General features: G+C 38.5%; 1 protein-coding gene and 1 long non-coding RNA gene across 4 annotated transcripts in view; one reads left to right on the top strand and one right to left on the bottom strand.

Annotated features, from left to right (window-relative positions):
* Positions 1-22,530, top strand: part of slc41a1 (solute carrier family 41 member 1) — a 43,627-nt gene that overhangs the window by 12,373 nt on the left and 8,724 nt on the right. For 2 of the 3 annotated variants that reach the window (XM_031896871.1, XM_031896872.1), the window contains exons 3-8: positions 4,119-4,226; positions 5,938-6,009; positions 6,300-6,501; positions 7,531-7,677; positions 9,016-9,163; positions 15,083-15,162. In XM_031896871.1, the coding sequence (XP_031752731.1) occupies positions 4,119-4,226; positions 5,938-6,009; positions 6,300-6,501; positions 7,531-7,677; positions 9,016-9,163; positions 15,083-15,162 (757 nt within the window). The remainder of the gene's footprint in view (positions 1-4,118; positions 4,227-5,937; positions 6,010-6,299; positions 6,502-7,530; positions 7,678-9,015; positions 9,164-15,082; positions 15,163-22,530) is intronic. The other variant, XM_002933004.5, reaches the window with a different exon arrangement.
* Positions 6,327-6,856, bottom strand: LOC116408839. The gene is made up of 2 exons (XR_004221299.1): positions 6,657-6,856; positions 6,327-6,462 (listed from the first exon to the last, which is right to left on the bottom strand). It is a non-coding gene; the product is annotated as an uncharacterized LOC116408839 (long non-coding RNA).

The following is a 22,530-nucleotide window of genomic DNA, read 5'->3' as shown; positions in this document are numbered from 1 at the left end:
CAAATAATAAGCACTGTAGGTAATATATTTGATTTGTTATTTTGGACTTTGCAAGTGTTCCACAACATGTCTGGCTGCTTATAAGCTACCAGAGTTTCTTGTGAAGAGCTAGGGGCTTCCAGGTCACGTCATTAATACCACGTGTTTAGCTTCTCTTGGGTAATATTACCCTTAAATATGCCAGAGCAGTTAGGACTGGTTGTCTCTGAGTCAAAGCTCCGTGCTGACCTTTACAATTACACGTGTCTGCCCTCTTCACACGCTTATCATGCAAAGTTAAATGCAAGGAAGTTTTAAAGCCATTATATTCTGTCATTTTGAAATCACATGGAAACATAAATAATAGGAATATATCCCGGTTTCAATTCAAGTTGATTTGTGAATACTCTGTTCCTCATGGATTGCAGGAGCCTTCTGAATGAAAAGTCTAACGCAGTTAATTAAAGTTGAATCCACTCAAAAAGATACATTTTAGTATACTTTAAAAATATTAATGAGTTGCAAATGCCATTTGTCTAGCTTTTATCTGTGTGCAGCAACCGTCTTGAATGTAATATATATAAAAATGGATAGGGAAGAAGCCGCTCTCACAGGACATAGGTGCAAAATAAAAATCTTTCGGCTTCTTCCCTATCCGTTTTTTGTTCCTGTTTTGAAGACTGCACCCAGGCATACTTGTCGGTTATATGTGAGTGCCGGTGGTTTCTATTTTTGTTTATATATATATATATATATAATTTTCTTTCATTAGGCAAAATGTTATTTATTTTATGTCCCTTTCAGCACTGCCTGTGAAGCAGAAGGTCACTTCACAAGATTTTTCACTGGTCCTGGCTTCTGCTACAAGTCAGAGCAAACAGTAACAGAGAATAGAAAGGTCAAACACTTCCTCACCTAGACAAAGTGACCTGTCATAATGTGTGCCCCCTCACATTACACCTAGTCAGGAATATGCAACCCCTCTTAACCAGCTTTGCTTTGCCTTGCCAGTCCACAATGAATGCTTTATGGGCACAAATATTTTCAGTTCAGTCTGGCATAGCATAGATATATTTTAGATTGATGTATTGCCCAGTATGGTTCTGGAATCTCATTTTGCCTAAAAATCGCTTCACCTATGAAATGCAGCCAGTAGCCTTCCAAAAAAAACATAATGGCTAGAATCCACAATATACCTCATCCCAGCATTACTTTCCTGTTTTGTTGGGGGAAGGTATGTATGTAAAATTTTGTAGTTCCTCAATAAATTAAGTGACCATTTCTAGTGGGATTTTACTGCTTTTCTAACAATCAGAGGTTGTAGTTCTGCAACAGGTGCAAAGGCAAAGTTTGCCAAGTAGTGAATGGGAAATTAAGATATATTCATTTTTTTCCTTTACTAAAATTGTAAAAGGTTAGGCATGTCTTCAGTATTTTCATTTAATTGTAATTTAATAAACCTTTAAGGAATACTGTCATAAGAAAACTATTTATTTATTTATTTCAAAACACATCAGTAAATAGAGCGTCTCCAGCAGAATCCTGCATTGAAATCTATTTTCCAAAAACATTTTTTTTTTTAATTTAATTTTTAAATTTCAAATGGGGCTAGCCATATTCTTCATTTTCCAGGGTGCCACAGCCATGTGACCTGTGTTGTCACACTTTACTGCAGAGCTGCAAGTTGGTGATATCACCCCCTCTCCGCAGCCGATAAGCAGAACAATGGGAAGTTAGCAAGACAGCAGCTCCCCATAGATATCGGAATAGCACTCAATTGTAAGGGGCGTGGCAGACGGGGAGATTAGTCGCCGCAATAAATTTCCCTTGTCGCGGGCAACTAATCTCCCCGATATGTCATCCCACCGGCTTGAATGTAAATTGGCGGTGGGATACCATATGCGGCGCCGCGATTTCCCGAAATCGCTAAAGTTGCCTTGAGAGGAAACTTCCGCAATTTCGGGAAATCGCGGCGTCGCATATGCCATCCCACCGGCGATTTACATTCAAGCCGGTGGGATGGTATATCGGGGAGATTTTGTCGCGAGCGACTAACCTCCCCGTCTGCCACGGCCCTAAGACATTTAAGTCTACCTTGCGACTCCTCCAGTTACATGGGAGTAGGAGAAACAATAGGTTACCTTCTAAAAGCTCAGAATCGGGAACAATGCATTAAGATACTGTAGCTGTCTACACACCAATATTACTATTAAAAAAAAAAAAATAAAATAAAAAAAAAAAACATTTGTTGGTTCACTAATAACATCTTAAATGGTAGCGTGAATTATTTGCTATGTAAACAGTGTAATTTAGAAATAAAAAGTACACCATAAAATCATTACAGTCTCCCTTTAATCAATCATTATTATAAAAAGCAGCTGTTGTACAGGCCCTCCTGTTCATATGCCAATTTCGGACATAATTCTAGCTGCCACACACATCACATTAAGAACTTGTATTTGTTTCACTATTTCATTTGGAGACTATTTCATTCACTATTTCACTGCAGAGAAAACACTGACCACAAACTATTATCAGCCTCTTTGCTCTGTTAGTCAGTTTCCTGTCAGGGAACATATCCTGTGCTTGGCAGAGAGAGAAGATGTGTCAATAATGGGAGGAAAAATACTGCAGAAAATATTTAACAGTAGCTGCCAAACTGTCAGGCTGTTCCCCATAGTGTAGGGTTACTAGACCACTTGAACATTTAGGGACACATCAGTAATATAACATAGCTCCCAACTGTCCTGATTTTCACGTGACAGTCCCTCTTTTGACAGCTCAACCCGCAGTCTTGGATTCTTACTGAAAATTCCCTCATTTCCCTTTGATCTCCTGCACTGAATGCTAAAAAAGATACAAATTTAATTAAAAGTAGCTTTTTGGCAGAGAGCCCAGAAAGTTAAAAAAGCCACACCTGCACTGAGATAAAAAAAACTAATAAGCTAAACAGGTCTCTTGAGACTTGCAGCTTAAAGGAGAAGGAAAGGCTAAGTCACTTGGGGGTGCTAAAATGTTAGGCACCCCCAAGTCACTTAAATCGCTTACCTTGTACCCCGGGCTGGTACCTTGGGGGTGCCTAACATTTTAGCACCCCCAAGTGACTTAGCCTTTCCTTCTCCTTTAAAGGGCAATTTCACCTTTTTTAGCAAAACTTTAATAACACATAAAACAGGACCCCAAAACCCCCAGAAATGTGTTTAAACTTTAAATAACCTGTCAAATGGCAGTGGGATTTAGGGGGCGTGGTAAAAATTTTGTTTCTCTCCCTCTTTACATTTTCAAAATGTTGGGAGGTATGATGTAACTATGCATACAGCAGACCCTATATATAGCAGTGCAATTGGGCTGGGAGGAGGAGGGACTGGTCGCACCGGACCCACTTGCACTTGCAACTAAGTTACAATGCTGGGACACATCGGGGAGGGGGGGAAGCCAGTTACATTGAGGGGTGAAGGTTTAAACACTTGGACTATAAGGATATAGGATATGGCTTCACCATTCTTAAGGTAAAGGATGGGAAAAAATATGTATATTAGTAGTGTATTTTGAATTAGCACATTTCTTGCAATAAACATTTTTCCAGATTACCCTGTATTGCCCTTTTGTATTACAAGTTTAAGTCTGACAGACTTGCCATTGTAAATAAGATTTTTACTTTGGCAAAAAAAAAACCTTCTTCCTGTTCGCTGGTTTGCAAATAAGAAGGCTGTAATTTAGAGCCTAAGCCTCGCCACCGATACTCATTTAGTAGACCTCAAAAACAAACAGCAAGCCAAACCCATCAGTCTGTCTTTTGCAGTAGGAGGATGTGTGTTTGCACACATATTCATGCACTTCAGTCATTTCAAAGCCTCCATAGGCTCACAGCCTATTTATAAGGACATTCGCTTAAAAATGCTTCTGATAATGACAAAAGCTTTAGCTATTTATCTAGAAATACTCCTGAGCACCTATTAAACTTTTCCAAAGATAAAAAATTCTTACATTTTACCAGTGCAGTTTCCCTTAGAAACCAGATAGGTCAGGAGAGAGGCCTAAAAATCTCACTCTGTAAACTGAGTGGCCAAGATGTATTTACAGGCTTTTATTATTTGCATACGTACAGGAGATATTAACTAATTCTTTGTCTTTTGCAGCACTGGGAGGTATTTACAGAGGTCACGGAGGTTTTTATCTTGGTACCAGCTCTGCTGGGATTAAAGGGGAACCTAGAAATGACATTAGCTTCTCGGCTGTCAACTGCTGTAAGTGAATGACCAGAATTTGTGTACATAAATTTTCATTTTATGTTATTGGCAGTTAATTCACTTATACATTTCTAAGGATCATTGGGTCCCAATTGTGGTGGATTATTTTACCTAATATAACTGTCCAGGAGGTGACTGAAATTAGTGTTGATTTTTATTGACTCTTGTGATAATCAAAACACCTTTTCTCCCTTAGGAGAAAAATACCAATAATCCAAATTCATACCATAATGTTAAACTACTCCTGGATTTATCTATGACTATTCTATTCTGTAAGTACATGCTGTATTTACTAGTGTAATCTTCTGTGTTCTGTGGTCAGGGTGACCTGGTGATTTCAACCCAAACCAGAACAAGGTGACATGAAATACTGAAATGACACACAAATGAAACTAGTCATGGATAATTCTGTTGTGTTGATTAGAGTGAAGAAAAGGAACATGTTCTGAACAATTTATCAAATGAAATATACAGGTATGGGGCCTGTTCTCCAGAATGCTTAGGACCCAGGGTTTGGTTTGAGTCTTAATGTAATCTCCATGCCTTAAGTCTGCTAAAAATAATTTAAACCTTAATTAAACCTAATAGGGTTGTCTAATTAGGATCAAGTATAATATACTGTTTTTATTCAGAGAAAAAGGAAATCATTTTCAAAAATTTTCATTATTTGATTAAAATTGAGTCTGTGAGAGATGGTCTTCCCATAAATCAGTGCTTTCTTGATAACCGGTTCATATAACATATCCCATACCTGTACTATTACTGTTTTACTATGGAATGGATAGCATCTTGTCAGTGTGTGCTAGATTTGCTAATTAGTTAATCTATGTGAGCCTAACAGTAGCAAGGAAAGATGATGGAGACCAGGTAATGATTTAGTTAGTTTAGTTTAGTATACACCCTTTTATACATGAGCCCAATGAGCAGGGCTTGTGCTAAACATATTTTTGCTTATTGTTTTGAGAAATATTTATGGTTTCTATTCATTCTGGTACTAAACAAGGATATGAAGCCAGCTTCACTTTAGTACTTCCTGTCACTCCTGGTCCCAAAGAACTTTAAAGGAGATGATAAAACTATACACAGGTATGGGACCTGTTATCCAGAAAGCTTGAGACCTGGAGTTTTCCCCAGTTTTTCTTTCTGTAATCTCCATACCTTAAGGCTACCAGAAAATCATTTAAGAATTAATTAAAACAAAATTATTTTGCTTCCTGTAAGGATTAATTCTATCTTAGTTGGGATCAAGTACAAGGTACTGTTTTATTATTACAGATAATTATTAAAGATAATGGAAGAAATAAAACATTATATAAAAAATAAAATATATAATATAATAAACTTGAAAACATTCTTATTATCCTTAGCAGACACACAACAGCAGCAAACCTCACATGAAGCGCTTTGTTTGCAGGCAGGGAAACAGCTGAACTGGCCCCCTGGTTCCACCTGTATGTATACAGTGACATGAATGCAATGAACCTATCACTACATACAGTGGGGTTTGGCCCCAAAAAATCAGGGCTTTTTTTGTAACTTTGCCAAAAAATACTGTCAATTTAGAAAGGGGAAAATTGATGTCCTATTGCTATAGTTCATAATGAAACCTTTTCTCCTGCACCTTTGTTGAGATTGCCTATTTTTTTATAAGCACTTTTATTAGATGTATCAATGATATAAACAAGAGCTAATATGGCTTCTTTTGCAGGTAAACATTGGACAAATGGAAACTTCCAAGGAGAAGTGGGCAATGATCACTGGAAACATAGCTCTGATACAGGTACAGTAGGTGATGTTGTAGGAAAGATTTTTCTACAAACACATTTAAAACATAATGGTTTTTTGGGCCAGAATTTAATCAAAATGATACTGTGCTTAATGTCAGTCATGCCCTACTAAACCTTATGTAGTTATGTGATGGAAAGAAATAAAGAAGGGGCAAAAAAGTACTTTATAGTGTGTGTCAAAGGGAAATAGAATAATTTAAGATGAGAGGGAACAGTTCACACTAGGTTCCTTAAATATCTAAGTCTGAAACCTTTATTTAACAACTGTGTAATGTCTCACCAGGTTCAGGCTACTGTTGTGGGTTTCTTGGCTTCTATGGCTGCTGTTATTTTTGGCTGGATCCTTGATGGCCACTTCCTCATGGACCATGCTGTCTTGCTGTGTGCAAGCAGCGTCTCCACTGCTTTCATCGCCTCCATGGTGCTGGGTGAGAAGAAAAGCTTTCCTAGTAGTTGCAAACACATCAAAAGAATGACTGGACAGGGTGAAATTTATAAATATATCATCTATATCTGTTTAAAATAAACAATTTAATCTTAAAGGAGAAGGAAAGTCATTGTGGCATTTTACTACCAATAGATTAGCCACATTAATGCAAGCTAGAATGCTATATTTATTCTGCAGAATGCTTTACCATACCTGAGTAAACAGCCCTAGAAGCTCCCTCCATTTAAGATAGCAGCTGCCATTTTAGCTTGGTCTCCATAGCTTCCTGCTGCAGCTCCAGCCGATGGCATAGCATAGGTCACACATTCTGATGTTAGGGGGAGTGAATTCTTATGGGAGAGGGGAGCAGGAGAAGGGAGAGAGCTGCACAGATTCAGGCCTGGAAATGAAGGATTTTTCTGAGAATGGAAGTCTGATACCAAAGTACATGTATACACAAAAGAAGACAAGAAATCCTGTGTTTCTTTTGATAGAAAACTGATTTTCTGTGAGTGCTTATGGCTGTATTTACATAGACCTTTCTGATAAAGCTTACTTAGTTTTTACCTTTCCTTCTCCTTTAAACTTGAAATAGTTTTTCAACAGTTGTCTTAGGCATGTGTCTGTCTCAGTTTAGCCCTCATCCTAACCTCTCTGGTCTTTCTGTGAGTTGGGCAAACATTACGGGCAAAATCCCAGACACGATTTACCATGTACCTGACTTTGGACTGACTTTGGTTTATGGCTAATTTTTGTGTATGTTGAATTTTTCTGTGAATCTTTTCTTGCAGCACTGTCTTTAAAATACAATGTAATTTGTCTATGAAGATGCACATAACACAAGAATAAACTCTACTTATTTTCCATATCTTACCCTTTGTCACATAATGTTACTGTCACTTAAAGCAACTTAGAACCCAAAAGAACTATCCAAAAATCCTATCCCAGAACAATGTATTAATTTATTTTTAACTGCTTAAATGTATATTTGGGGTATTTCTTTAAAAATACATATCTTTTATATACTTATCTGCCTTATACAATGAATTTTAAAAGTTCTCTTGCTTTTGTATTTTCTTTGCTTTAGGTCTGGTAATGATTGGGGTAATTATTGGCTCCAAAAAGCTGGGCATTAATCCTGATAATGTGGCAACCCCAATTGCTGCTAGCCTAGGGGACCTTGTTACATTGGCACTTCTTTCGGGAATCAGCTGTGGACTTTACAAGGAAATAAGTAAGTGAATAATCTAAGCTCATTTTTAGGGGTTTAGAGTGTATGTAAGGAATGTTGTGTGTTTTTTTTTTTTTTTTGTTTTATTATTGTAGTTGATGTAAAGGTATGTCTGGTACAGAGGGTGGTTGTTAATGGTACATTCTCTACTTGGAATAAGGTTCTCAGTGGGGTCTCTCAGGGTTCTGTACTGGGTCCACTTTTGTTTAACTTGTTCATAAATGACTTAGGGGAGGGTATTATGAGTAATGTATCAGTGTTTGCAGATGGCACACAACTCTACAGACCATTCAATTCTATCCAGGATGTGGCATCCTTGCAGCAGGATCTTGACCAACTGGCAATCTGGGCGGCTAAGTGGCAGATGAGACTTAATGTGAATAAATGTAAGGTCATGCACCTGGGATGTAAAAATAGGCAAGCCACTTATACCCTTAATGGGACTGCACTAGGCAAATCCATAATGGAGAAGGACCTTGGAGTCCTTGTAGATAATAAACTTGGCTGTAGCAAGCAATGCCAGGCAGCAGCTGCAAGGGCAAACAAGGTTTTGAGATGTATTAAAAGGGGCATAGATTCACGGGAGGAGGGGGTTATTCTTCCCCTTTACAGAGCGCTGGTAAGGCCCCATCTAGAATATGCTGTTCAGTTTTGGTCTCTAGTGCTCAAACGGGACATTACTGAGTTAGAGAGGGTCCAGAGAAGGGCAACTAAGCTGGTAAAGGGTATGGAAAGTCTCAGTTATGAAGAAAGACTGGCCAAGTTGGGTCTGTTTATACTGGAGAAGAGGCGCATAAGAGGTGACATGTATAAATATATAAGGGGATCATATAATAACCTCTCTAAAGTTTTATTTACCAGTAGGTCCTTCCAACAAACACGAGGGCACCCACTCCGTTTAGAAGAAGGGAGGCTCCATTTAAATATTCGAAAAGGATTTTTTACTGTGAGAGCGGTGAAGTTGTGGAATTCCCTCCCCGAATCAGTCGTGCTGGCTGATACATTATATAACTTTAAGAAGGGGCTGGATGGATTCTTAGCAAGTGAGGGAATACAGGGTTATGGGAGATAGCTCTTAGTACAAGTTGATCCAGGGACTGGTCCGATTGCCATCTTGGCGTCAGGAAGGAATTTTTTCCCCTCTGCGGCAAATAAGAGAGGCTTCAGATGGGGTTTGTTGCCTTCCTCTGGATCAACTAGAAGTTAGGCAGATTATATATAGGCATTATGGTTGAACGTGATGGACATATGTATTTTTTCAACCCAACTTACTATGTTACTATGTATGTTACTATGTCTTATTCATAAATAATAACAAGCTTTCTATTTCCCACCCATCAGAAAATAATGTCTATGTTAACCCAGTCGTCTGCATACTGTTTCTGGCTTTGCTGCCCATATGGTTTGTAATTGCAAGGAGGAACCCTGCAACTCGAGAGGTGTTGTCATCTGGATGGGAGCCAGTCATAATTGCTATGGCCATTAGCAGGTGTGTATTGGTAGTCTTTGTTAAGAGCCAGTATCCTTGTTTTTTTCAATCATGAATTCAATACTTTTTGCCTATTATAAAAATAAATCTATGGTTCTTATTTTCTGAGTTAAACAAGGCCAACATGGAAACTAAAAGTCCTCCATGCTTTGTTTTGTGATACTGATAGTTTACCACTGCACAGATAATCCTGCTGCATAATGGACTTCTGCTAACAAAACAGTCACAACAAAGGGGGAAGGGAGAGGGGTTATCTGTGCAGTGCTAATGGTAATCTAATTAGCTACACAAGGACTAAATGCAGAGTAGCTTTAATTTACCCTTTTGTCTTGTATAGCTCAAGATTAAAATAACCAGCAAAAATTATGGCACAAGCCCTATTTATTGTTCTTATGTAAAAAATGAGTGCATGCTGCCCTTTTAAATGCATTACAGTTGTATAAAATGAAGCACATAGAAGCCAATGCAGCCCTTATTAAATGACTTGCAGTAGACTACTGCACTCTGTAAATATATAGCAAAATGCTAAAATGTTTCATTAGCACAAACTAATGTCAATAACTCAATGTCTTAAACTTCCTGTCCCTTTCCAAAAGAAACTGCTTAAAGGATATACCCAGTACAGGTTTAGGACCCCTTATCCAGAATGTTTGGGACCAAGGGTATTCCGGATAAGGGGTCTTTCCGTAATTTGGGTCTCCATACCTTAAGTCTATAAAAAAAAATCAATAAAACATTAATTAAACTCAATAAGATTATTTTGCATCCAGCAAGGAATAATTATATCTTAGTTTGGATCAAATACAAAGCACTGTTTTATTTTTACAGACAAAAAGGAAATACATTTTAAAAATCCAAATTATTTGATTAAAATTGTGACTATGGGAGACGAGCTTTCTGGATATCGGTGTTCCGGATAAGGGATCCCATACCTGTACATTAAAATGTATTTAGAATGAAAGGTTCCACCTAGTAATGACACCACAACTAACTAATTTTCATGGAAGCACTTATAGAGAGAGAGAATTATTCCACACCCAGTATATACTCCATAAGACTGCATGTGTAAACACACAATTTTTATAAAAGCACTTTTTATTGTTCCTACATTTATTATCTTGTGTAAGAGTAGAGGAGCAAGCAAAAGGATCTTTGATTGTACAAACATTTGCACAATCGTATTGTAAATAATTTTGGGCAGTAAACTTGCCAGGGGATTGCAAAGTAAGTTCTATTTAGAAAACAAGTGCAGTTTCTATTTTTTTTTGGGGGGGGGGGGGGTAATTTATCAACGCTGAAATCATAATTTTTTTTCATCATTCAAATTTTTTCCTCTAAAAATATTATTTATTAAGTGCAAAAAACCAGAAAGCTCGAATGTAAAAATTTGGCAGTTAAAAGCTTGTGAGTTCATGTAGAAGTCAATGGAAGTTGTCCTAGTCAAAGTTGAGTTTATGAAACATAACTCAAAAAACATTTAAATACAAATGTTGATAAATCGCCCATTAGCTTCCATTTTTCTCTCTCAATGGATGCTGAGTGTTTAACAATAGTTAAAAATTTAGTTACCCCTCAGGGTAGCCTATATCCCTCAAGGGTGTATATTGTACACGGGGGGGGGGGTGGGGGTCACACGGCATAATTTTGCTATTTTTGTTTTTCGCTCATAAATTATGCATTCTTGTGCACCCCCATACAGATTTAACCCTTTAAGTGCCAGCCGAATTCGTCATTTCAGTTCCCCCCAGTGCCAGACGTTTTGTAAACATTCTGTGCTCTCTCAATGTAGGGGCTTTTACTGGGGGCAGGGTTAAGTTTAGGTAGGCAAACTATATATTGTTTTTTTCAGGAGAACCTGAGCTTTCCAAATCTACCTGAGTTTTTGTGTATTTCCACTTCTGGAACAAGATTTAGAGCTTGAAATACAAAAAAAAAAAGAAAAAATGCTATTTTTCATGATATAAGGATTTATACCAGAAACACATTTTATTTTATGGACAAAAATTCAACTGATTTGGAAAGCCTCATGTCTCCCGAACGTGCCAATACCTGATATGTATAGTTTTATTGAGATTTCTGACTTCTATAGATCAAAAACTCCCAGCAGTAAATTACTAAATTTTCAAAGCATTACAGCAGAATACGGCATACTTTACATTCCAAAGCCAAAAATCCTGGAATATTAGGTTTACCCCAGGAAACCATACATTTTTGAAAACTACACATTCTGACGAATCCGAAATGGGTAACTATGTCTTCCAACTCCTAAGTACCAAACGGCAATGCTTTACTGAATTTAGCATTTTCTATAAAAAATTATGAAAATTCTAAAAAATCACCTCAAATCTTCAATTTTCAAGCACCTTATCTCCCACATAACATTAGGTACGAAGAAAACACACCCTAAATATGAAAGCCAGGGGTCCACTGAACAGTTTGATGCCCATTGTGCATAGGATCACCGATGTATCTGGAATTTAGAGACCCCAAAAGGAAGTTAGTACATACAAATTGCCCAGGAGATCTCTTTAGCTACTGAAAATTCAACACATTTACTGCATTTTCTGTGGGGTAAAAACACAAAAAAATACATTGACCCCCCAAAATCATATATTTTTGGAAAGTACACATTCGGACGAATTCAAAATTGGTACCCATGTCTTTCTACTCCAAACTACTGAGCCGCAATTCTTTCCCAAAATTGCTAGTTTTGGTGAAATACCTGAAAAACACATCAAATCTTCCACTTTCAAGCACCTTATCTCCCACATAAAATTAGGTACCAAGAAAACACACCCTAAATATGAAAGCCAAGGGTCCGCTGAACAGTTTGATGCCCATTGTGCATAGGATCAGCACTGTATCTGGCATTTAGAGACCCCATAAGGAAGTTAGTGCATAGAAATTGCCCCAGAGGTCTCTTTAGCTACTGAAAATTCAACACGTTTACTGCATTTTCTGTGGGGTAAAAACCCAAAAAAATACATTGACCCCCCAAAACCATATATTTTTGGAAAGTACACATTCGGGCGAATTCAAAATTGGTACCCATGTCTTTCTACTCCAAACTACAGAGTCGCAGTGCTTTCCCAAAATTGCTAGTTTTGGTGAAATACCTGAAAAACACATCAAATCTTCCACTTTCAAGCACCTTATCTCCCACATAACATTAGGTACCAAAAGAACAGACCCTAAATATGAAAGCCAAGGGTCCGCTGAACAGTTTGATGCCCATTGTGCATAGGATCACCGATGTATCTGGCATTTAGAGACCCCAAAAGGAAGTTAGTGCATACAAAGTGTATACACTGCAATATAAGCTACCGGCATGTGCATTATGCGGCATAAGACCCCCTAACAGTAAGGAGACCCTAGAAAACTATACATTTTCCGAAAGTACACAATCTGACAAAACAAAAATGGGTAAATACATCTTTCTACTGCAAACTACCAAACTACAAAGCTATGCTAAACAGAAAGCTTTTTTTGACATTTCTGAAAATTGTCACAAAGCTTGCATTTTACCCCATTATGTACCCCCACATTTTGTACCGTATCAACATAAAACATTCTAAATATGAACGCCAGGGGTCTACTGAACAGTTTGATGCCCTATATGCATAGATTTGCCAAACTATGTGGGGTACAGGGGCACCCAAGTAAAAATAGTGCATATGAATTTTCACATAAGATGCTTCGGCTCATGCAGTTTTTGCACCCCGTATGTGTATTATGTGCCATACGACCACCTAACAGTAAGGAAACCCTAGAAAACCATATATTTTCCGAAAGTACACATTCTGACAAAACAAAAATGGGTACATACATCTTTCTACTACAAACTACCAAACTACAAAGCTATGCTAAACAGAACGGTTTTTATGACATTTCTGAAAATTGTCACAAAGCTTGCATTTTACCCCATTATGTACCCCCACATTTTGTACCGTATCAACATAAAACATTCTAAATATGAACGCCAGGGGTCTACTGAACAGTTTGATGCCCTATATGCATAGATTTGCCAAACTATGTGGGGTACAGGGGCACCCAAGTAAAAATAGTGCATATGAATTTTCACATAAGATGCTTCGGCTCATGCAGTTTTTGCACCCGGTATGTGTATTATGTGCCATACGACCACCTAACAGTAAGGAGACCCTAGAAAACCATATATTTTCCGAAAGTACACATTCTGACAAAACAAAAATGGGTACATACATCTTTCTACTACAAACTACCAAACTACAAAGCTATGCTAAACAGAACGGTTTTTATGACATTTCTGAAAATTGTCACAAAGCTTGCATTTTACCCCATTATGTACCCCCACATTATGTACCGTATCAACATAAAACATTCTAAATATGAACGCTAGGGGTCTACTGAACAGTTTGATGCCCTATATGCATAGATTTACCAAACTATGTGGGGTACAGGGGCACCCAAGTAAAAATAGTGCATATGAATTTTCACATAAGATGCTTCGGCTCATGCAGTTTTTGCACCCGGTATGTGTATTATGTGCCATACGACCACCTAACAGTAAGGAGACCCTAGAAAACCATATATTTTCCGAAAGTACACATTCTGACAAAACAAAAATGGGTACATACATCTTTCTACTACAAACTACCAAACTACAAAGCTATGCTAAACAGAACGGTTTTTATGACATTTCTGAAAATTGTCACAAAGCTTGCATTTTACCCCATTATGTACCCCCACATTATGTACCGTATCAACATAAAACATTCTAAATATGAACGCTAGGGGTCTACTGAACAGTTTGATGCCCTATATGCATAGATTTACCAAACTATGTGGGGTACAGGGGCACCCAAGTAAAAATAGTGCATATGAATTTTCACATAAGATGCTTCGGCTCATGCAGTTTTTGCACCCGGTATGTGTATTATGTGCCATACGACCACCTAACAGTAAGGAGACCCTAGAAAACCATATATTTTCCGAAAGTACACATTCTGACAAAACAAAAATGGGTAAATAAAACTTTCTACTACAAACTACAAAGCTATGCTAAACAGAACGGTTTTTGTGACATTTCTGAAAATCAAGCGAACAAGAACTATGCATAACTGAAAATGCTATAAAATGGCTAAACATGCAGTAAAATACCCCAAAATCCACCAAAATCACAGAAAATGTAGTAGAAACCCCAAAATAATACACAAAAGATATTGCGCAGTGCGGTTAGCGAATACACTATCCGCAATGGCAATAAAACATTTTTTTCAGGCAGGAATAAAAACGATGCGATTAGAAAAAAAAAAAAAATTACAAAATTACATAAGTGTGTAAGTGTGTGTGTACATTAGGTAAAATGTGTTTTGTGTGCATGTATGCAAGTAAGTGTGTGTAAGTGTAAGTGTTGTGAATGTTTGAAATCTCCCAACTCCCCTAAAATGTATGTGTTTGTGTGTAAATGTGAGTATAAGTGTGTATTAGTGTATTATGTGTGTGTATGTGTGTTTTTGCCACTTACCTGTGTAGGAGATCGTGGATCTGCAGGGAGACACACGCAGCCGTTCCGGAGTGAGTATCTGCAGCAGGAAGGAGGGGGGCCAGCAGGGGGGGGAGCAGAGAAAGGCAGAAGGCGATCGTGAAATCCAGGAATGGATTTCACGTGCCTGCCTTTTCTTATGTGGCCCCTGGGCGATCGCGCCCCAGGGGCCACTCGTTCCCCACCTCTGACTATTGTCTGGAGGCTGGGGAACGAGCTGGGAGCGAAGGAGCGGCTTGAAAAGCCGCTTCTCCGCTCCCAAACCCGGAAGTGCCCCAGGACGTAGAATCTACGTTCTGTGGCACTTAGGTCCTTTAGTACCCAGGACGTAGATTCTACGTCCTGTGGCACTAAAAAGGTTAACTAATATTTAACTTGTTTGTTTTCTTTGCCAGTGTGGGCGGACTAATATTGGATAAAACAGTTTCAAACCCAAACTTTGCAGGAATGGCTGTCTTTACACCAGTTATAAATGGTAAGTATAGAAACATGTTTTACCCAATTATTTTCCTTTTAAGGACATTTTTATATAAAATATATTCTATAAAATAAAATATATATTATTTGGAATGTGCCCCAATAAGAGATTATTGGATGATCCAAGGTGACTGGATAGAATATAATCCAATTTTAATGGCAATTATATAAGTGACTGCCCACTAATTTATTGGACTTTTTTTTTTTTAAGGATATAAATGCTGGTTACTCGGTATTTAATACCAAAATGAGTTAATACTTTATTACTACTTTAGGTAAAAAATTAAGTATGTATAATGGCAACCATAAATTATAATTTTATGGTATTGTATAAATGTAGTACTTTTATACATCTGTCGTGAGGTAAATTACATCTTATAATAAAAATATATAACAAGGCTGTGCAACTGTGCATTTTTTTAATGCAAGATCACAAAAGTGTGTTGATGCAGTCCATTTCTATTTGCATAGTAAAGTGTAATGATCAAATTTAGTACATTCTGGCCCAGGGCATGGATGGCCAAATTGGATAAAGCAAATGAGCAGATCATTTGGCAATCTTTATAAATAAGCTAAGGTTACCAACAGCTTCTTGGCCATCTTTACATTCCTGAATCTCTATGTAAAAGATGTAGTAATTTGTAGAAAATGAGGTATAATAAAGCTGAAGTGGTCATTACTATGCCAAAAAAAGAGACTAGAACCCCCATTTTACTTTTTTCAGGGGACCAGAAAAATAAATTGTGTAAAATAAAGGAAAACCGGGGTAATGCATTATGCAATATATGGTATCACACATCTAAAGTAAAATTGAGGTTTCCCCGTTGAAGTTAATCTGGTTGCCACTTTTGCGTCAAAAAAAAAATAAAAAAAAAAATTAGGAAATAAGGAATAACAAAATATATCTGTTCCTCTCATCATATATGTAAGTTTGCCTTGTTGTTAGGTTACTTCTCCCTGCTGAAGGAGTTGATGCACAATCATAGCTTAATTAAGGGCATCTCTAATAGGTAATGGCAGCATTAATTTTACACAGGGAGGGCTAATGAAAGCTTGCATTTTACCTAAATATGCTCTTGTCTGTGTTGGATTATGTATAGTCTCTTAATAATAGTCTGTGAAGCATGGCAGAATTTTAGAGAGGTTAGTAATATACCGTATATACTCGAGTATAAGCCGACCCGAGTATAAGCCGAGGTACCTAATTTTACCTAAGAAAACGTGAAAAACTTATTGACTCGAGTATAAGCCGAGTTTGGTCCTTGCGAGGTAAATAATTGGATTTCTAGTGCACAGATAAGCAGAATTCCATTATGCTAGAGGATTACCGGTATCTGTGGACTGGTAAATTAAAAATATAATAACCCTGTTTAACAAGCCACTATGATTAACAGTCTTGAAATATAATAAAAACCTACATTTATTGAGGCATACCTAAAATATAACCCATAAAAACATGTCTGGAGGTAAAGGGGCCCCTTCCTCTATTCAATAACAATTTGTTGCAAATGTCTGCTTTTAATCAGCATTAAAAAAGGCACAACTATAGCCACCAGATAATCTGAGAATCTCAAATTTTAATTACCGTACAAATGCTCCATCCCTCTCACACCTGCCACACTCCCATTGGGCACGAGAATATCCAGAAGTGATGGTCTCCATTAGCGCATACATTGGTATGCAATAAGATAGGTGCATCCAGGTGGTAAAGGCTGCTGATATCTGTGGGAACGGGAAGCGCTGGCAGGGCAGAAGCGTGCAGGAAGGGGGGCGCGTGACGTCACATCCGCCCAGAAGTGCAGAAGAGCGCAGTATTAGGAAGTCTGGCGGCGGCTCTGTTGGCTCTGGCACTTGCAAAGGCTGCTGATATCTGCGGGAATGGGAAGCGCTGGCAGGGCAGAAGCGTGTAGGAAGGGGGGCGCATGACGTCACATCCGCCTAGAAGCGCAGAAGAGCGCAGTATTAGGAAGCCTAGCGGCGGCTCTGGCACTGGCAGGGGAGGCGGTAAGATCTCTACTTTGGCTCGAGTATAAGCCGAGTTTTAATTTTTCAGCCCTTTTTTGGGGCTGAAAAACTCGGCTTATACTCGAGTATATACGGTAGGTGTGCATTAGCAAAGGATTTTATCCTGCTGTGAGGAATTTTAAAAAGGCGCATTAGTGTGGGATTTCATACTGGGTGGTGATAAAGCTGTACATTATTGTCACGAGTTATACAACCTGGTTATGTAAAGCATTTCATAAGTGATGCACATTATAAAACATGGCAGCATAAAAGAATGTATTATAGGCTGTTACCAAAATAGCTTTTGTTGAATGTAGCATTCAAGGATGACTGGCATGGGGAATTTACAGGGGATACTAGAGAGAGCAGATTACACTCGAATTGTGAATGCTTTATTATGGCTGCCATATTTCTCATTGTATACAGTGTTGTTTTTTTTAGAGGCTACTGTATGTTTGCAACTCATCAATGTGTATTCTCTTGTCTTCCTGAAAGCTATTGGAGAATACTGTTTTGGTTTCCAGAAAAAAACATTATTTCCCGGTCCCACCCAAGACCATTGTGAAGTTAGAATCAGATATATATTTTGACTGAAATGAGATGGGGACTCCATACAAAATTTTTCCACTGGAAACCTTTAGGGTAAGGCCCTATGAGGCACATTGTCAGTCTACTTATAAGCACAGGCTGAATATCTGCACGTCCACCTGAAAAAATTTTTTTCTAATTGTACCTGCACCTGGAAGTGCTGAATACGTTTGGTTGCAGGCAAACGCAGCTGGTATCTGCCAAAAAATGGAACCTCTCACTTTAGTTGGAGATATCGGCTGCATGTACCTGCAAATATGGATTCAATGCTTCTGGGTGCAGACACAAAAAGATTTTTCAAGTGTATGACGGATTGTCAGCTTGCATACACTGACAATCCACCTTGTGGGGCCTTGCCCTTAGGGCTTAAAGTCTTGCCAGCACCAGTCAACCCCTAGTCATGTATCACTGACCCCAGCAACCAGTAGGGTTAGATGTTTATTTTATTAGTATTTCTTTTATCAGATCAACTACTATTTATCTTTGAGTCTGAAATTTGAAATGGTTACCTGGTTGCTAGGGTAGATACACCATAACAACCAGAATTCTTAAGAGAAGCAGAATAAAATGTTGAAAAAGTAAACAAAGAGAAAAGATCAAGTGCATATTCTCTTGAAATACAGATATCTACATGATATTTAAACTGCCCCTTTTAAGATTTCTACATCCTATTTAAAAAAACAAATATGATTTGCATAATTTAACTGCATATTGAATTAAATGACTGGCAGTTACTGAAGATGGTACATGTTAATAATATGTATTTATGAAGCATAACCATTTTCCACAGAGCTGTACAATGAAAGTGTTTCATAATGTAGTATAATATAGACTTTATTTGGTTCAGAATTAAGCTTATAGTTACAGTTAAAGACGGTTCATGTCAAGGTCATCCAAACTACGGTAATTGGGGCTCAAGGAGAAATTGCCTTTTGTTGTCTGAGCTCAAGAGGTGGTGGGTTAGGTATGGAGTCATCTCAAACCCAGAGGAAAAACCTAGTGATTCACTTTACTTGGGTTGCCTAGCGTATCTTCGTGAATTGGTGTTTCATTGCCCTTTTAAATAAGCCAATTTATGATACCTTTCCTTTTACATAGAGCATAGATTTGCGGCATTTTTTTAATATAGTTATGGTGAAAAGCTTTCCTTTAAAACGTATTCTGTATTTCTCCACTAGGTTGCACACACAGTTAGAACACACAAGTGGAAAAAAATAGAATGGCATGGCCGCATAGGTTTCATTCTGAAATAAGTTCTCTCAGCATTCTTGCAGGCAGTTAGCTTATATATTACTTACGTTGAAATTGGAGCTTATTAATTGCTGTGAACTAATTTATCCAGTGTCTCCTCTCTCTCGCCAACACTAATTGGGTTATGTAAAAAAGGTGCAAAGCTTACTACAGGTCTGGTTACTAATAATTAGCAGGTAGCATGTACTGGCTACATCTTTAAAATAAAATCTTATTGGTTGCTATGGATTACTGCACCTGGCACACTTTGTACCTTTTGGTGGTTAGGCATTTTGGGACCTGAAGTTCACAGAGGGCCAGGCCAAGTTAAGTGTGAGCCCCAGGCAACCCGGGTGTATCCCTGTCCCCTCCTGTATCCGAGCATGCACATGCATGAGTGCGCTGACAATCGTGAGAAGTGGGATCTGAAGAGCACAGGGAATAATTGAAACTTGCAGCATTTGAGTTCCTCCAGGACCTGAACTAGCAGAGCACAAGCAGAGGAGATACATGCCTAGCGCTCCCCAATTGTTGCCCCCGAGGCATGTGCCTATTCTGCCTACCCCTAGTTCCATGTTCACAACAGATGGAAAGGAAAGGAATAGATTAGACTGTAAATGCAAAGTTTTAGATTATTCAAGCAGATGGGGTATATTTTGCCTTCCTCTGGATCAACAAGCAAGCAGGTTATATATAGGCATTACCGTTTAACGTGATTGACGTATGTCTTTTTTTCAACCTACCTTACTATGTTACTACATAGTTACATAGTTACATAGGGTTGAAAAAAGACCTGTGTCCATCAAGTTCAACCCATCCAAGTAAACCCAGCACACCTAACCCACACCTACCAATCTATACACTCACATACATAAACTATAAATACAACCACTAGTACTAACTGTAGATATTAGTATCACAATAGCCTTGGATATTCTGATTGATCAAGAACTCATCCAGGCCCCTCTTAAAGGCATTAACAGAATCTGCCATTACCACATCACTAGGAAGGGCATTCCATAACCTCACTGCCCTCACCGTGAAAAACCACCTACGCTGCTTCAAATGGAAGCTCCGTTCCTCTAATCTAAAGGGGTGACCTCTGGTGCTTTGATTGTTTTTATGGGAAAAAAGAACATCCCCCAACTGCCTATAATCCCCCCTAATGTACTTGTACAGAGTAATCATGTCCCCTCGCAAGCGCCTCTTTTCCAGAGAAAACAACCCCAACCTCGACAGTCTCACCTCATAGTTTAAATCTTCCATCCCCTTAACCAGTTTAGTTGCACGTCTCTGCACTCTCTCCAGCTCATTAATATCCTTCTTAAGGACTGGAGCCCAAAACTGCACTGCATACTCAAGGTGAGGCCTTACCAGGGACCTATAAAGGGGCAAAATTATGTTCTCATCCCTTGAGTCAATGCCCTTTTTTATACAAGACAGCACTTTATTTGCTTTAGTAGCCACAGAATGACACTGCCTGGAATTAGACAACTTGTTATCAACAAAAACCCCTAGATCCTTCTCCATTAAGGATACCCCCAACACACTACTATTCAGTAGATAGTTTGCGTTTATATTATTTCTACCAAAGTGCATAACTTTGCAATTATCAACATTGAACCTCATTTTCCAGTTTGCTGCCCAGTTATCTAATTTTGTCAAATCGCTCTGCAAAGCAGCAGCATCCTGCATGGAACTTATAGTTTTGCACAATTTAGTGTCATCAGCAAAAATAGAAACAATACTGTCTATGCCCACCTCCAGGTCATTAATAAACAAGTTAAACAGCAAAGGCCCAAGGACTGACCCCTGCGGTACTCCACTAACCACACTGGTCCAATTAGAAAATGTTCCATTTACCACCACTCTTTGTACTCTATCCTTCAGCCAGTTCTCTATCCAATTACAAATATTATGTTCTAGGCCAATATTCCTTAATTTGATCATTAACCTTCTGTGAGGTACTGTATCAAACGCTTTAGCAAAGTCCAAGTAGATGACATCAACTGCCATTCCAGCATCAAGGTTCCTACTCACCTCCTCATAAAAGGCAACTAAATTAGTCTGGCAAGATCTGTTACGCATAAAACCATGCTGGCACAAACTAATAGTATTGTGAACTGCAATGTATTCAAGTACAGTGGTGTGAAAAACTATTTGCCTGATTTCTTACTCTTTTGCATGTTTGTCACACTTAAATGTTTCTGCTCATCAAAAACCGTTAACTATTAGTCAAAGATAACATAATTGAACACAAAATGCAGTTTTTAAATGAAGGTTTACGTTATTAAGGGAGAAAAAAAACTCCAAATCTACATGGCCCTCTGTGAAAAAGTGATTGCCCCCCTTGTTAAAAAATAACTTAACTGTGGTTTATCAATTTCAATTTTCAATTTCAATATCAATTTCTGTAGTCACCCCCAGGCCTGATTACTGCCACACCTGTTTCAATCAAGAAATCACTTAAATAGGAGCTACCTGACACAGAGAAGTAGCCCAAAAGCACCTCAAAAGCTACAGATCATGCCAAGATCCAAATAAATTCAGGAGCAAATGAGAACAAAAGTAATTGAGATCTATCAGTCTGGTAAAGGTTATAAAGCCATTTCTAAAGCTTTGGGACTCCAGCGAACCACAGTGAGAGCCATTATCCACAAATGGCAAAAACATGGAACAGTGGTGAACCTTCCCAGGAGTGGCCGGCCAACCAAAATTACCCCAAGAGCGCAGAGACAACTCATCCGAGAGGCCACAAAAGACCCCAGCACAACATCTAAAGAACTGCAGGCCTCACTTGCCTCAATTAAGGTCAGTGTTCACGACTCCACCATAAGAAAGAGACTGGGCAAAAACGGCCTGCATGGCAGATTTCCAAGGCACAAACCACTTTTAAGCAAAAAGAACATTAAGGCTCATCTCAATTTTGCTAAAAAACATCTCAATGATTGCCAAGACTTTTGGGAAAATACCTTGTGGACCGACGAGACAAAAGTTGAACTTTTTGGAAGGTGTGTGTCCCGTTATATCTGGCTTAAAAGTAACACAGCATTTCAGAAAAAGAACATCATACCAACAGTAAAATATGGTGGTGGTAGTGTGATGGTCTGGGGTTGTTTTGCTGCTTCAGGACCTAGAAGGCTTGCTGTGATAGATGGAACCATGAATTCTACTGTCTACCAAAAAATCCTGAAGGAATATGTCCGGCCATCTGTTCGTCAACTCAAGCTGAAGCGATCTTGGGTGCTGCAGCAGGACAATGACCCAAAACACACCAGCAAATCCACCTCTGAATGGCTGAAGAAAAACAAAATGAAGACTTTGGAGTGGCCTAGTCAAAGTCCTGACCTGAATCCTATTGAGATGTTGTGGCATGACCTTAAAAAGACGGTTCATGCTAGAAAACCCTCAAATAAAGCTGAATTACAACAATTCTGCAAAGACGAGTGGGCCAAAATTCCTCCAGAGCGCTGTAAAAGACTCGTTGCAAGTTATCGCAAACGCTTGATTGCAGTTATTGCTGCTAAGGGTGGCCCAACCAGTT

This window comes from Xenopus tropicalis, chromosome 2 (assembly GCF_000004195.4).
Source record: "Xenopus tropicalis strain Nigerian chromosome 2, UCB_Xtro_10.0, whole genome shotgun sequence".
In the NCBI taxonomy this organism is placed as follows: Eukaryota; Metazoa; Chordata; class Amphibia; order Anura; family Pipidae; genus Xenopus; species Xenopus tropicalis.
Note: the sequence above shows the minus strand (reverse complement) of the source record. Positions and strands in the feature narration are given on the sequence as shown.